At 43.5% G+C, this 14,422-nt stretch overlaps 1 protein-coding gene across 2 annotated transcripts in view; it reads right to left on the bottom strand.

Moving 5' to 3' along the window:
* The window catches only part of LOC117429146 (double C2-like domain-containing protein beta), a 105,679-nt gene that overhangs the window by 28,672 nt on the left and 62,585 nt on the right, over nucleotides 1-14,422 (bottom strand). For both annotated transcript variants that reach the window (XM_058998352.1, XM_034048370.3), the window contains 2 exons: nucleotides 6,830-6,904; nucleotides 4,797-4,906 (listed from right to left, as the gene is read on the bottom strand). In XM_058998352.1, the coding sequence (XP_058854335.1) occupies nucleotides 4,797-4,906; nucleotides 6,830-6,904 (185 nt within the window). The remainder of the gene's footprint in view (nucleotides 1-4,796; nucleotides 4,907-6,829; nucleotides 6,905-14,422) is intronic.

Raw genomic sequence — 14,422 nt, 5'->3', positions numbered from 1 at the left:
CTGTTTATTTCCTGCTTCTGGTCTGACACCACCCACTCCGGCCGCCTTTGTGACAATTGGTCATTGTTTTATTAATTTAATCAGAAACCCCTGCCTATAATCAAGCAGGCAGGTGTATATATAGCAGGTCTTAACAGCTTGATGGCTGTCTGTGTGAAGGCTAAGGCCTGTAGAGTATGGTTTGTCACATATGGTGGAGAATGTGGGCATATCTTTAGTGTGGTATAAATACAGCAAAAGACGACAATGGAAGACTTGTTAAAAGGGCTACTACAAGCCACTGCTGCACAACAGTGCACCCTAGTGTGAGTACTGTAGGGAACAGACCCACCACTGCCAGGGGGAGAAGCGCCACTGTCTCCAGAGCCAGAGGAGCACCGCTGTCTCCAGAGCCAGAGGGAGAAGCACCGCTGTCTCCAGAGCCAGAGGAGCACCGCTGTCTCCAGAGCCACAGGAGCACCGCTGTCTCCAGAGCCAGAGGAGCACCGCTGTCTCCAGAGCCAGAGGAGCACCGCTGTCTCCAGAGCCAGAGGAGCGCCGCTGACTCCAGAGCCAGAGGAGCGCCGCTGTCTCCAGAGCCAGAGGAGTGCCGCTGTCTCCAGAGCCAGAGGAGCACTGCTGTCTCCAGAGCCAGATGAGCACTGCTGTCTCCAGAGCCAGAGGAGCGCCGCTGTCTCCAGAGCCAGAGAAGCACTGCTGTCTCCAGAGCCAGAGGAGCACTGCTGTCTCCAGAGCCAGAGGAGCGCCGCTGTCTCCAGAGCCAGAGGAGCACTGCTGTCTCCAGAGCCAGAGGAGCACTGCTGTCTCCAGAACCAGAGGAGCACTGCTGTCTCCAGAACCAGAGAAGCGCCGCTGTCCCCAGAGCCAGAGGAGCGCCGCTGTCTCCAGAGCCAGAGGAGCGCCGCTGTCTCCAGAGCCAGAGGAGCACTGCTGTCTCCAGAGCCAGAGGAGCACTGCTGTCTCCAGAACCAGAGGAGCACTGCTGTCTCCAGAACCAGAGAAGCGCCGCTGTCCCCAGAGCCAGAGGAGCGCCGCTGTCTCCAGAGCCAGAGGAGCGCCGCTGTCTCCAGAGCCAGAGGAGCACCGCTGTCTCCAGAGCCAGAGGAGCGCCGCTGTCTCCAGAGCCAGAGGAGTGCCGCTGTCTCCAGAGCCAGAGGAGAACCGCTGTCTCCAGAGCCAGAGGAGAACCGCTGTCTCCAGAGCCAGAGGAGAACCGCTGTCTCCAGAGCCAGAGAAGCACTGCTGTCTCCAGAGCCAGAGGAGCACTGCTGTCTCCAGAGCCAGAGGAGCGCCGCTGTCTCCAGAGCCAGAGGAGCACTGCTGTCTCCAGAGCCAGAGGAGCACTGCTGTCTCCAGAACCAGAGGAGCGCCGCTGTCTCCAGAGCCAGAGGAGCGCCGCTGTCTCCAGAGCCAGAGGAGCACCGCTGTCTCCAGAGCCAGAAGAGCACTGCTGTCTCCAGTGGAAAAGGGAGCAGTGCCGCCATCTCCAGAACACAGAAAAAAGGAGCTGCCAACTACAGCGAAGGGGAAGGAGGTGAAGAGACCTGCCTGGAATCAAGCAGGCAGGTGCATTTTCTTTTACACAATAGATTTTAAATATCGAGGGGCGGCTGGAAAAGCACCTACTCTGTGAATGCAAACCGTGTAAAGCTGGTGAAGTTAACCTTGAGTATCAATATGTTCACTACGTTAAGCAGACATGTGTGTTTCAGGCGAGTGAGGGGAATCATCCTGTTTCCATGGAAACCAGCAAAGACGGCCTGACAAAAAGTGCTGCAAACTCTAATCCCAGATAAGCAGACATACTCTGCACACAAAAATATTGGAATTATTTTGAAGGTAGTAACCAAAAATGCCTTCAAAACAATGTTTGCCAACTGTAAAATGAAAAATAAGAGTGGTTGACTATAGCAATTCTGTCTATCCTTAGTTACCCATATGGAGATATCAACTGACAACCTGAAGGCCAGAACCTTATAAGCCTGCTAAAGACAGACTCTTAGCCAATCACAGGGGGCGTTGGTGCCTCAGATTCCAGCGTCTGTCCTTGTAGTTTTTCCGTTATTCTGCTTCATGAGACATTCCAGAGCCCCATGCAGTGCTAACAAGCACATTACTTTACTGTATCCTGTGTTGTCCATATCACAGTAGTATATTTGTTAACATCATTCTGATTGCTTTGATATTTCTATTCACAAATCATAGGTAAATCAACTAAAACTTTTACTCAGGAACATTTGCCAGGAGAAAAAGGTTGCAGTGTGTCTCCAACAACATGACTAGGAAACCCATTCCATACCCTCACCACTCTCTGTGTGAACAAGCATGTCCTTCAACAACATGACTAGGTAACCCATTCCATACCCTCACCACTCTCTGTGTGAAGAACTGTCTCCTTCAACAACATGACTAGGTAACCCATTCCATACCCTCACCACTCTCTGTGTGAAGAAGAGTCTCCTTCAACAACATGACTAGGTAACCCATTCCATACCCTCACCACTCTCTGTGTGAAGAACTGTCTCCTTCAACAACATGACTACGTAACCCATTCCATACCCTCACCGGTCTCTGTGTGAACAAGTATCTCCTTCCCTCTGTCCTAAGTATATCTCTACTTCCAACTTTGCCCTCTGGTCCTGGTTTCTGTACTGCACTGAAATTATTGGTTAACTTTGTCAACTCCTTTTAGACTTTAAAGACTTCAATCAATAATTCCCAATTCTTCTTTGTTCTTCGCTAAATAGATTCAGTTCCTTCAGCTTATCATTATAGCTCTAGGGTCAAATGCCCCACGGTGTAATATTCTTCTGGTACCAATCATTATACAGGAATCAAAAAGCAGCCTTTCTGCACCCTACGCCCGTGTGACTTTTCCTCTTTCGGGGCTCCTCTACAGAGGGTGGCCCCAGCGCTGGCAGCAATGCTGGGCCTTTTTGGCGGTGGCGGCTGCTGCGGTGCAGGGCACTCCAGCAGGGGTAGGAACACTGCACACTCCGGCAGGGGTGGCAGCTCTGGGCTCTCCAGACGTGCGGCTGGCTTTTGCCTTGCTCCCCTCAGTAGAAGGTGTAACAGCTGGTAAGGTTGACATTGCAGTGGCTCCTCACCCTCTGGCTCTGGAGCCAGCAATGGATCCTCCTTTGGCACTGGCAATGGAAACGACTCCTCCCCTTTTGGCACTGGAGATGGCAATGGCTCCTCCCTCTCTGCCTCAGATCCTCTCTCTGGTTTTGGAGACAGCTTCGGCTCCTCCTTTGCTTATCCCACCCTGACACCATATGTAGCAGGATAGCGTCAAGAATGAGACTCAGAGGCTAGAAACTGCAGTTTAAGCATGTATGCAAAACAGGAAGAAATTAACGAGGCATGAGGGCCAAAATAAAGAGTTTAAACGCAAACAAAACGCAACAAAAACCTACACAGACCAGACTGGGCATCGCATTCACTTTTCTCCTCAACAAAGGATTTTCTCCCCTTTTGTAAACATGTGTCCACTACCCAATTAGTACTCCATTACCTAATGGAGAATGGCCACACCTGTGATGTTGGCAGGGACAGATTTAACCCCATCCCTGCCAACCTTACATTCCCACACACATGGTATTTACATTTTAGAGCTTTTGCCCTGCCAAACCTGTACTATATAATTAAATGTATTAGAAAGCTGACTAATAATATATATTTTTAACTGGGTTATATGTTGATTTGTTGGGGGTATTCAACGATTTTCTGTTAGTCATTAACAAAGCACACGTCCTAGATTTGAATTTACAGCTGTGGTGGTGGATGGATGTTGGTGACATACTTATTTGAACTGTAAGTGCTCGTTGCTCAGTCTCAATGCAAATGTATCGAGATAATGGTGTAACAAAAGCCCTCTCTGTGTGTGTGGATCACAGTGTGACTTGCTCACCTCACCGTTCCTGCAGAAACGAGATAAACAGGCTTGTGCTCGGAGGACAATTACTGCTTCTTCAGTATCCAACAGTTCTTCCTCACTACAGCTTTTTAAGGGTTTAGGGCCCTTGCGGTTTAGAGAAACACCATTTCATATATATATATATATATATATATATATATATATATATATATATATATACACACACACACACATGTGACTAGTTCTGTTTCTATAGTAGGGAAGCATTGTAAAGCACAGAGAGGTCTAGTAAAGCATAGGCAAGCATTGCAAAGCACAAAGAGGTCTGGTGAAGCATTGTAAAGCACAGAGAGGTCTGGTAAAGCACAGTGAAGCATTGCAAAGCACAGACAGGTCTGGTAAAGCATATTGAAAGACATGGTAAGGCATAAGGTAAATGCAGAGTATAATTATGGGAAAAGGATCAAGAAAACTGCAAAGTTACCGTGCAGATTTACCGTGGTAAACCTTTATAATGGACGAGTGCACCTGGACATTTTAAACTCTTATTTATCAAAAACTCTTTCATCACAATAGGATAAAGGGTTCCAGTTAAAATGAATGAACAGACTATGTATCCCTACATTCTATATCCCTGAAATCTGACACTCAATAGCTTGAGCTAAACAATGTCCTTCGCAAGTTTAACTACATCTTACAAGAAGAATCAAAAGCTGAGCAAAGCGAGTATTTTATATAATAATGTGAATACCAAGTTTCATGACATTTGAAAAAGCGATTCTCCAGATATAGGAGAATTGACCGAGCTCCTCTACTGTATCCCCTTCACAGGAGATAACAAACAGACATTTCCTAGACCTGATTCCTGTAACAGTGGGAAAGCACCCAGCTAGTGGTGGGACACAGGCAGGGGTACCTGAGTGTTTTGCGGACCATGTCTTCGTCTGTGATGCCGTAGTAGGTGAGGGTCTCGTTCCAGGCTGGGTTTAGAGTGTTCCGCAGGGTTTTGGTCCGCAGCTTGTTGGCCTGGGAGTGAGAGAGGGGAGGGGAGGAGAGGGGGGGTGGGGGGTGGGGGGTGGGGGCGGATGAACGATGTTTAAAGGACTGCATACCATACCAAGTTCATTTATATAACGTCCTTCATGAAAAACGAATTCCAGGGCACTTTACAAAAAAATATACTGGTGGTAAAAATGATGGCGTCACCAGAAAGAGAATGACTGGGGTTGGGACATTTATTGCTCCCTTTATCTCACTGAATAGCTAAACCTCTTTAAATATATGCAAAATATTTTCACCATCAAGCCCTCTCACAGGTGCAGTGACACCCTAAAAAGGTATTTATTTTTAAGAATGTAGAACTGAAGATCAAGACTGAAATAAACCCTTCTTAACAAATTCAAATGTATTTTGGTGCTGCAGTCGACATGGGCATTACTTTATGCTTCTCCCTGAGTTCTCCCATCTCAAGTCAGTGTCGTTGATGAGCACATCTCTGTTGTTTTTCACTGCAGACATGACTCAGTTTAGCAACAGATCTGTGATCGAACACCCTTTAAAATCAATCCCCATTCTCGCTGCCTAAATGATTTCATGGCAAGAGCTCCAGCATGTTATTTGGCTTGTCTCTGGAGTTTGGGGGTAGGTGCACGTTTCTACACCATGAATTCAATTTCAAAAATCAGGCCAAGGCTTCTGCCAATTCTGCTAAATTTAACGTGACTATTGGGAGTCACGTTAAATTACAATAAAATGTCTCACCTGTTAAAGCATGGCTGCATGGTGTACAAGGTTAGTCATACAGTCACCAGGCTTTGCTGGGGATTCCACAGGGAGCATTGGCTCTGGAGCTCCTGCGGGTTATGAAGGCAAAGATTGCAGGGACTGTTTCTCATCTCGCTACAGTGAGCTCAAGCGGACGCCTGCAGGGCTGGCCTTTGTCGTTGAGAGGTCAGTAGCTCACACCCGCAGTGGCTCTCCTGGGCTGCGGTGGGGGATGCAATTAGACATTCTTTGTATAACTGCTCCCTTTGCTCTAACGTGGCAGTTTTTGTACATGTTCAATGTTTTGGACAGATTTTAAATACAGTAAATTACACCCTATTATTTTACCCTGTCCAATTATGTTCCCTCACCACAGCAACTCCTCACAACAACTCATGAGCTACACAGCAGATGTCAGCGAGCTACTGGCCTCTGGAGGACAAAGACCAGCCCTGCAGGTGTCTGCTTGAGCCGCTGTGGTCCGCTGTAGTTCGGTGAGGAGAAAAGGTCCTAGTTTTGCCTCCCTAGCCCACAGGAGTGTTAGAGCCGATGCTCCTTGTGGAATTCACAGCAAAGATGGGCAGCTTCACACAGCCAAGTCACTGTGCTCCTCAGTGAAAATGTTTTAAAATAATTTCAAAGGACTGAGTAAACATGGTTACAATAAGCGCTGTTGACATTATCAGATCACCAATAACCTGGCAACAAAGCATTACAACTCAAGTTGATGCAAGACATGCTTTGCTGTAGAACTCGAAATTTAGTATTAGATATTGCATTGATTACAATAGTGTTCATGTATAACATGTACTTTCAATATACATGCAACTATACTGCATAGGCAAAACATATTGTAAAAATGACATTATTAATACATTATTATAATAGTAACTTAACTATTACTAATTCAGTTAGAAACTAAGAAAGTAATGAACATTGCATTGTTCTGTGTGATATATCGTGCTGCTTTATATATCAGAACATTACAACGTGTGTGTTAGCACAAAAATGAACCCCAAAGCAACCCAATAAAAGAAACTAAACCACAGCAATCCTTCATAAACCAGACCCAAAACTAGTGTCCAAATTAAGGGCAAATAAGTGTGATAGATCATCCCTAAAATCAGTGATCCTGTGTGTGATGCAATATTAAAAGAGAATGAGGGATGGAGAGGAAGTGGTTACCTTGCTGGCTCCGGGCAACAGGTGCAGTTTGACGTAGGGATCAGCCAGTCCATTGTGGTCCATCGGTTTGAGCCCCTGGGAAAGTGAGAGGCAGAAGGAGAGAGCCCATTAACATTGAGTCGTGTTCCTATTGGGTCCTGTCAGTAGCAACTACACTGGGAATCCCCAGCAAAGACCAGCAACTTTGGACAGCCAGGAACCTGCACTCCCCTGACTGTATGGCTCACCCTGCACAGCACGTGGTCATGTCTTTACCAGGCAAGACATTCTGATCTATTTTTTTTAAATCTTGGGTGTTTTTGAAGTAAAGGATTAATCACAAAGTGGTTTTTACATTACAATCTCTTGCTTATAATGTCTAAAACATTTAAGATACTTTTAATTCCAGTTTGAACTAAAGTACATTTCTTGCTGCAGTTCTACCAAGTTCTGTATTCTCGATTTCAAATCAAGATTGTCAATATTTCTGCATGTAATTGTGTAGATTATGTTTCTTCATATGAATATCTCATTCTTCAGGGACAAGGACACTCAGGGACAGTACATGGTGCGTGGTTGCCTTGCAGCCGCCACGCTGTGAAAGCAAGCAGGGCAGTGCTGGGTGAGAGGCAGAGCAGAAATGACATTTCATGAAAATGGTTCCTGACAGTGCCCTTGCCATTTTCATGTTTAAAAGACGCTCTGCATTGTTGTCCTAATAGAGTTACTGTGGGTAAAACTTTTTTTATCCAAATGACATACAAATGTATACGAATTCTGTTATACAGTAGGCCTAAGCCTCTATACTTTATTGCTGGAGATATTTTTAAAAGTAGAATATGTATCTGTTTTCTAACACATCTAGTAGTTATAGCTAGTTAAGCACCATAGTAAAAGCATGGTGCAATAAAGCACAGGTGATGGTAAAGCACAGATAAGCATTGGAAAGCCCACAGAGAGATATGGTAAAGCATATTAAAAAGTAACACAAACCACGGTAAACTATGGTAACATTTGCCACTCAAATGATCGCCCATGATATAACTAATATTGCGAAACACATTTAAAATCGGGCAGGAACTCAGACCCAAGAAAAGTTTGAAACATTTACACAGAGAAAAATAACCGGGGCTTGCTGACGCTCCACAGCCTTTCATGATCTCTTGTGTGCTGGAAAGGAAATGTGAGTAAGAGGATCCTTTTTCTCAACCAAAAATAAAATATCATGAACTGTGTGACAAAAGTGACACTGGTGGTTTTTTGATATAAAAAGTGTACACTGCCCTCGATCCCAGTGCACACTTTGTACACCTTGAAAAAATGTTGATAACTTTGGACGGTTTCACTTCCTAGGCCAGTTCAGCTCTGCAGAGTCTTTGGAGTCAAAGCATGTCACTGGCAGCAAACATGTCCGTCATTAGAGGAACCAACCTGCTGCTTCCTCTCATGCCGGATATGCCTTGCAAACAGTGACATGCTTTGCAAACAGTGACATGCTTTGAAGACGGTGACATGCTTTGCCAACAGTGACATGCTTTGCAAACGGTGACATGCTTTGCAAACGGTGACATTTTTTGAAGACGTGACATGCTTTGCCAACAGTGACATGCTTTGAAGACGGTGACATGCTTTGCCAACAGTGACATGCTTTGCAAACGGTGACATGCTTTGCAGACAGTGACATGCTTTGCAGACAGTGACATGCTTGTCCTGCCCCTTCAACACTTTCTTTTCTATAGGTTTAGGAAAGAAGGCGTTGAATGGGTGACAACGGTTTCATTCTTCAGCTGAAAGGACCTGGGGAGTGGAACACTATCTGAAAGCATAGTTTACAAACACAGCTTTCTTTAACAATATCAGGTTTAACAAGAGAATACAATTTGCTATTGCATGTACTGTATGTCTTAAAAACTACACATGCAAGATGTAGAGAATGGAAACGCATTAAGGATCATAATTATATTGGCCTTCAAAATCTTGAGGTGGGAAGCTCTGTTGAGTTGACACGGAATCACCCTTTGATATCTGGTAATCTTATTGTGATGAAGCATTGTTTAATGTAAGACTCTGTTATCATAGTGATAGCTCTGAGTTTGAATTCACAGCCATGTGGCGGGGGATGGGTGTTACTGACACTCTTGTTCATTTTTGCCCCCAAGGTCTTCAGTAGTAATGTTATGTTGTTAGACTGGATGAAATGATTCTTATTAATTACACATTTTTTCTTAAGTACATACCACAGTCCTTGCACCTCCTGATGGCTCATTAACACATTTCTCATTAACAGCAATGAGAAAAACTGTAATTACTGTTCTTGTTTTGTCAAGTGCTCCTAGCCGTCGCTGACTTAGTTTTACAAAACCCACACAGTAATTCTGTAGATAGATGAGCAATCCAGCCAACCATACAAACCTTATTACAGCAATTCAGTCAGGGAACTCATGCGATAGATACAATATTTATTACAGATTAGACACGATAATACATGTATGCACATTAGACGTTCTTGGATAATACATTTAACATATAATACATCTTTGGCCTCGCCTCGAGGAACCCCTACCCATCAATTTTTCCGCTGATAAGTTGGCTGACTGTAGGAAAGCCATGGGCAGGGGGGCAGGATAGCTGCCCTCCCCCTTAGATGAAGCCAAAAATCAGATGGAGGCTGAGAAGGAGGAGGCGAACTCTAACTAGCAGGGAGGTAATGGATCAGGCAAGATCTGAATCCTTTCCCTGACGATCATTGGACAAGTAATTACGTTGTTAGCGATAAGGTTCTGCTGTTTCGATTGACAATTGTCTGGTTATCAAAACTTAATAAGCTTGGTTTGATTGACTGATTAAAAGCGAGTTCTGAACCATGCTTTGCTTCATGGAGAGGTAGCCTTATACTGCACTAATAACTGTGAGAAATAACAAAACAAGCCAACAGAGCTGCAAAGCATGTTCATTATATATGTAAACATGGAACCTGGACATACAGACAGACAAAAAACATAACCCTGATTATAAAACACTCAATAAAGAGTCAAGGAATTTCCTTAGGATGTTACATCATAAAATGACATGGGGTTCTTTGTTAAGTTCAAACAAAGAGGCAGGTTTAGCCGTCCTCTTTCAATGGTCCCCTGATTACAGTCTAGTTTAAACACAGGCAGTTGCTCATAATTAGGGAAGAAGAAAAACAAACTGTGCAAAAAACAGATGGGCAGCATACATCAGCATATTAAAAAACTGGCATCACAAAGCCCCTGTGCTGTTTGTATCAATTTATAAGCTTTTTATTAGGTTTGTGTTTAACCTTTTCAGTGACTCCTAATGAGGCCTTGTTTCACCCACGAAATCCAAAAGGATTTAGACTGAGTACAAAAAGACAAAAGTGTTACACGCCAGTCAGAAACATGTAGGAGTCAAATACCAAATGGGTGGTACTAAAACAGACTCACCAATCAGAAAGGCAAACCCAGTGCTTGAGTATACAGCCCAAAGTGTAAAATACAAGTCAAAGGAGGCTCTGATAAGGTTGTATAATGCACTGGTGAGACCTATGCTTGTCCGGTTCCTAGTAGCTGATTATCTCAAAACTAAAGGTGGGTCTTACAGGATCAAGGTAATTCTGCATCAACAACTTGACTAGGCAGCCCATTTCATGCCCTCGCCTACTTTCTGTCCTAAGTTTATCTCCAAATTTTTTCCAACTGGGTTGTCTAGTCCTGGTTTCTGTACTACACTTAAAGTAGTGTTTAGGGTTAACTCTGTCAACTTCTTTTAAGATTTTAAAGACTTCAATCACACACACCCCCAACTCTTTTGATGCAGTTCCCTCAGTCTTCATAGCTCATTCCTTTGTGCCCTGGGATTAGTCTGGTTTGTTGGACTCTCACCATGGTCACAATGCCCTTTTTGGTAATGACACATACGTTCTCACCAGTGCATTACACAACCTCATCACAGCCTCCTTGGATTTGTACTCTACACTCTTGGCTTTATTGTGGCACCTTCACACAAAATGAATATTTACTGGTCCATAGAAGCACACCATGTTTAGCCTGGCCAGGCATTCAAAATCCGTTGTTTAAAATAAAAAGTTAAATGTATGTGTGCTGTTCCCCTTGTAAGAGCTGGTTTTTGGAAATGTTGCCTCTTTAAATATATTGGGGAACCTTGACCTTTTTAAACCCTGCATTAATACCCTATGGGACGGTACCTTTTTCTGTTGGGAGTTCTTTTTGCTTGTGTTTGCTGCTGAAGGTTTGCAGCGGGATATTTAAAATGTGTACAGGTTTGCTAAACAGATTATATACTCATGTACAACTGCATTAAGTTAGAAGTATACTGCGTTGATCTAGCTTTTGTTTTGATTGTACAGTTTTAAACATTTTTGCTTCTATTAGCAAACTATGCTGGCACTTACATTTTCCTTGCCATTTCCTGGAAAAAAAAAGCCATTCTCTTTTGATTCGATTTCAGCTGTTACTTGGGAACTCTTTGCTGATATATAGGTCCTGAGTTTTTTTGTTTATTTTTTGTAACTGGAGCACCTACGGACAACTACGCAAACCGGTGAGACCGAACTTATTTATTATTATTTTGACCGTGAATGTTTTTTGTTTCCTTGGATATTTTTTACTTTGTTTTTTCCTGGGTTGAACAAACACATGTTGATTTTGTTGTGCTTTTTCTATCAATACAGTTTTTTGCTGTTGGACTATTTTTTGAGTGGTTTTACAAGACTATTAATACAGGACATAGTTTTGCATTGCCTGATTGCTATATTGCATACTGATACGCTGTGGGAGAGCTGTAGCGGTCATGCCAGCGTTTTGTTTTCGTTTCCTGTGTGGTTCTTTCCTATGCCTCACACATTCTATTTCTTTTCCAGCCTTGTTGTGTTCAGGGGTCTGCACCTATTCCCTTGGTTTACTGGTGGTTATAAAATTACTCAGATAAGGTTCTGCGTGTGCTGCTTGTATGTGGTTTGGAAATTAAATGTTTTGCAATCAACGAACCTAGCAATCCTATTTTTGCTGTCAATCTGCCTTTCTGTGATCTACCTTTTGTTTTTGGTAGTAACCTATTATGGTTGTGGGAATATTGTGTTGGGCTTTTGGTCACAGGTTGATTGTTACAATATAACCAAGCAGGGTTTTATAACCAAGCTCCCCCACGCTGTCTGGTTGCTGACAGTGATCAATCTATAAAACACCAATTTGTTAGCTCTGTGTACTTTTAAATAGGTATATTTTTGAGGCACTTACAAATCCCACAGTAAAGCCTGGAACAGCTCTGCTGCGGGAGTCTAGTTTGTTACACTGCAGTGCTCCTGTGACCTGGGCAGGAAGCAGCTAAGTCTGCAGGGCTGTGTTCTGATCCCCGCTGCGATGATGGATGGAAATATTCAGTTCTGTTTCAGAGGAAGTCAGGCAGACCGTGGGCGATGCACAGGTGTATTTTTGGGAAGGTAGCAGCTGGCCACTGGAGGAAGGCAGAGAATTATTTACTGGGAGCAGTGTATGATACTGGTTCCCAGTTTGAGAGAAATCATCTGCCAATCACTGATGAAAGCATTAGCTGAAAATGTTGTTTAGCCCAAATATAATTAAGGGTTATAGATGTTATGGATAGGATTATTCTGTGAAGATCAATTTGTTACATTTTGGTATTTATTTGTGTCCAGTATTCTCTTTGAAAAGGAAGGCATGGAAGCAGCTATTTAAACCACTCAATAGCCCTGTAAACGCTGCTTGAACACACAGTGAAGGGGTTGCAATAAGGAGGTAAGCACCCCTTAAAACAGGATTGGTTTCATAGTGGTTGCTAGCACTTTGAAAAAAAAAGGCATATAAGCTTTCATATGTTCACGCAACAACAAAAGATCACATCATTCTAACTTCATATCTTATTCTAAATATCAACAGATCCTTCTCACATTATACATGTTCAGAATAACAAATACGAGAACTGTGGGGATCCCAGGGTGTTGTGAATTCACACATTTGTAACGAGACAATGCAGGGAACCAATCGAAAAGGCAAACAGAATGCTAGGGTATATAGCCAAAAGTCTAGAGTACAAATCCAAGGAGCTTATGATGAGGTTGTATAGTGCACTGGGGAGACTGCACTCATCACCACAGCACCAAAAGGACGTTGTGGTCATGGAGAGAGTCCACTGAACCAGATTAATACCAGGACTTAAAGGAATGAGCTCTGAACATTGAGGGAACTGTATCTATTTAGTCGAGAACAAAGCAGAATTAGGGGGATATGATTGAAGTTTTTAAAATCTTAAAAAGGGGTTGACAAACCCTAAGTGCATTACAGACACCAGGACCAGAGGGCACAGTTGGTAAGGGGGGATAGACAGGACAGAGGGAAGGAGACACTTCTTCACACAGAGAGCGGAGAGGGGATGGAATGGGCTAATAATGTTGAGGCAGAATCACTTGGAAGACCTTTAGGACCCAACTTGCCTACATTTTAAGATCAATCAGCTACTAGGAACTGAACAAGCTCAGATGGCCAAATTGTACTCCTCTCGTTCGTAGGTTTTTTTATGTTCTTACATAGGTCTGTGACAGAAAGACAATGATTCTTGGTAGTAAATCTCCCACCCAACCTGTGAGGGTGCTAAGTAATGGGAACAGAGTAACCTGGACTGTTTGGCCTGACATTTCATTCCTAGGGTTAAAAGGAAGTCGGTCATTTAGAAAAGGGGCGGAGCTTTGGTGTATTCACTCATCAACCCGGAAGGGAAATGATGTGGCAGCCGCGGATTGGAGGAGCAGCTGCAATCGTTTACTAAGGGGTCATGAGTGATGGTATAAGTAGGGGACGAAGAGACATAATCTGTTCCTTCAGTTCTGGTTACGGAACGACCCGGAAGGACCAGTGTTATGAAATATATAGTGAGTGTTTTGTTTGTTTCGTCTTGTCTGAAAATATTGTTTGTTTAGACGGCTAACACGATCCAGACCTGTCGCCAAAGGCCAGCACCAACCCGGACAACATCACTGCAGGCCTGTATATTCACTATGAGCACTCGAGTACTCACTGTGGACTTGTGTTTGTGTTTGTGTTTGTGTTATGTGTGGGTGAATAAGAACGGGACTGTTTATTATTTGGGAACCAACCGTGGATTTAAACAGCGCAATACACGCCATCAGGCAATTGGATAACAAACCATTAAACACGATTGCACCTGGATTATAATTGTCTGTCTGTTTACTGATCACCTGCACCTGCACACTGTTAATCACTTTGCCACAAGGTCAAACATTTTTTCATGGCACTTTATATTAAGGTTCAGACCATCTAAACGTTTTTTCCTTAACCATTGTCATAACCATTGTAATAGTTGCCGGCAGTAGTGTTTATACAGAAGGTTGTGTGCAATGTAAGATTATTTATTCAATACACATACATGTACACATGTAGTCTCATCCACATTAATTTAGTAAAGTACTGTAATGGATGGCTTCTCTACTACTCTCCTACCCTGCCCTCTGCAAGGCAATGGGCTTTAGCTCCTCGACACTGGGATACCCTGTCGCAGCCCAGCAGAGATTCTGAGACTAAATCTCATCTTAAGACTTATTAGTTTGATTTAGCT

This window comes from Acipenser ruthenus, chromosome 24, assembly GCF_902713425.1.
Source record: "Acipenser ruthenus chromosome 24, fAciRut3.2 maternal haplotype, whole genome shotgun sequence".
Lineage (NCBI taxonomy): Eukaryota > Metazoa > Chordata > Actinopteri > Acipenseriformes > Acipenseridae > Acipenser > Acipenser ruthenus.
This window is presented reverse-complemented; position numbering and strand designations above follow the sequence as displayed.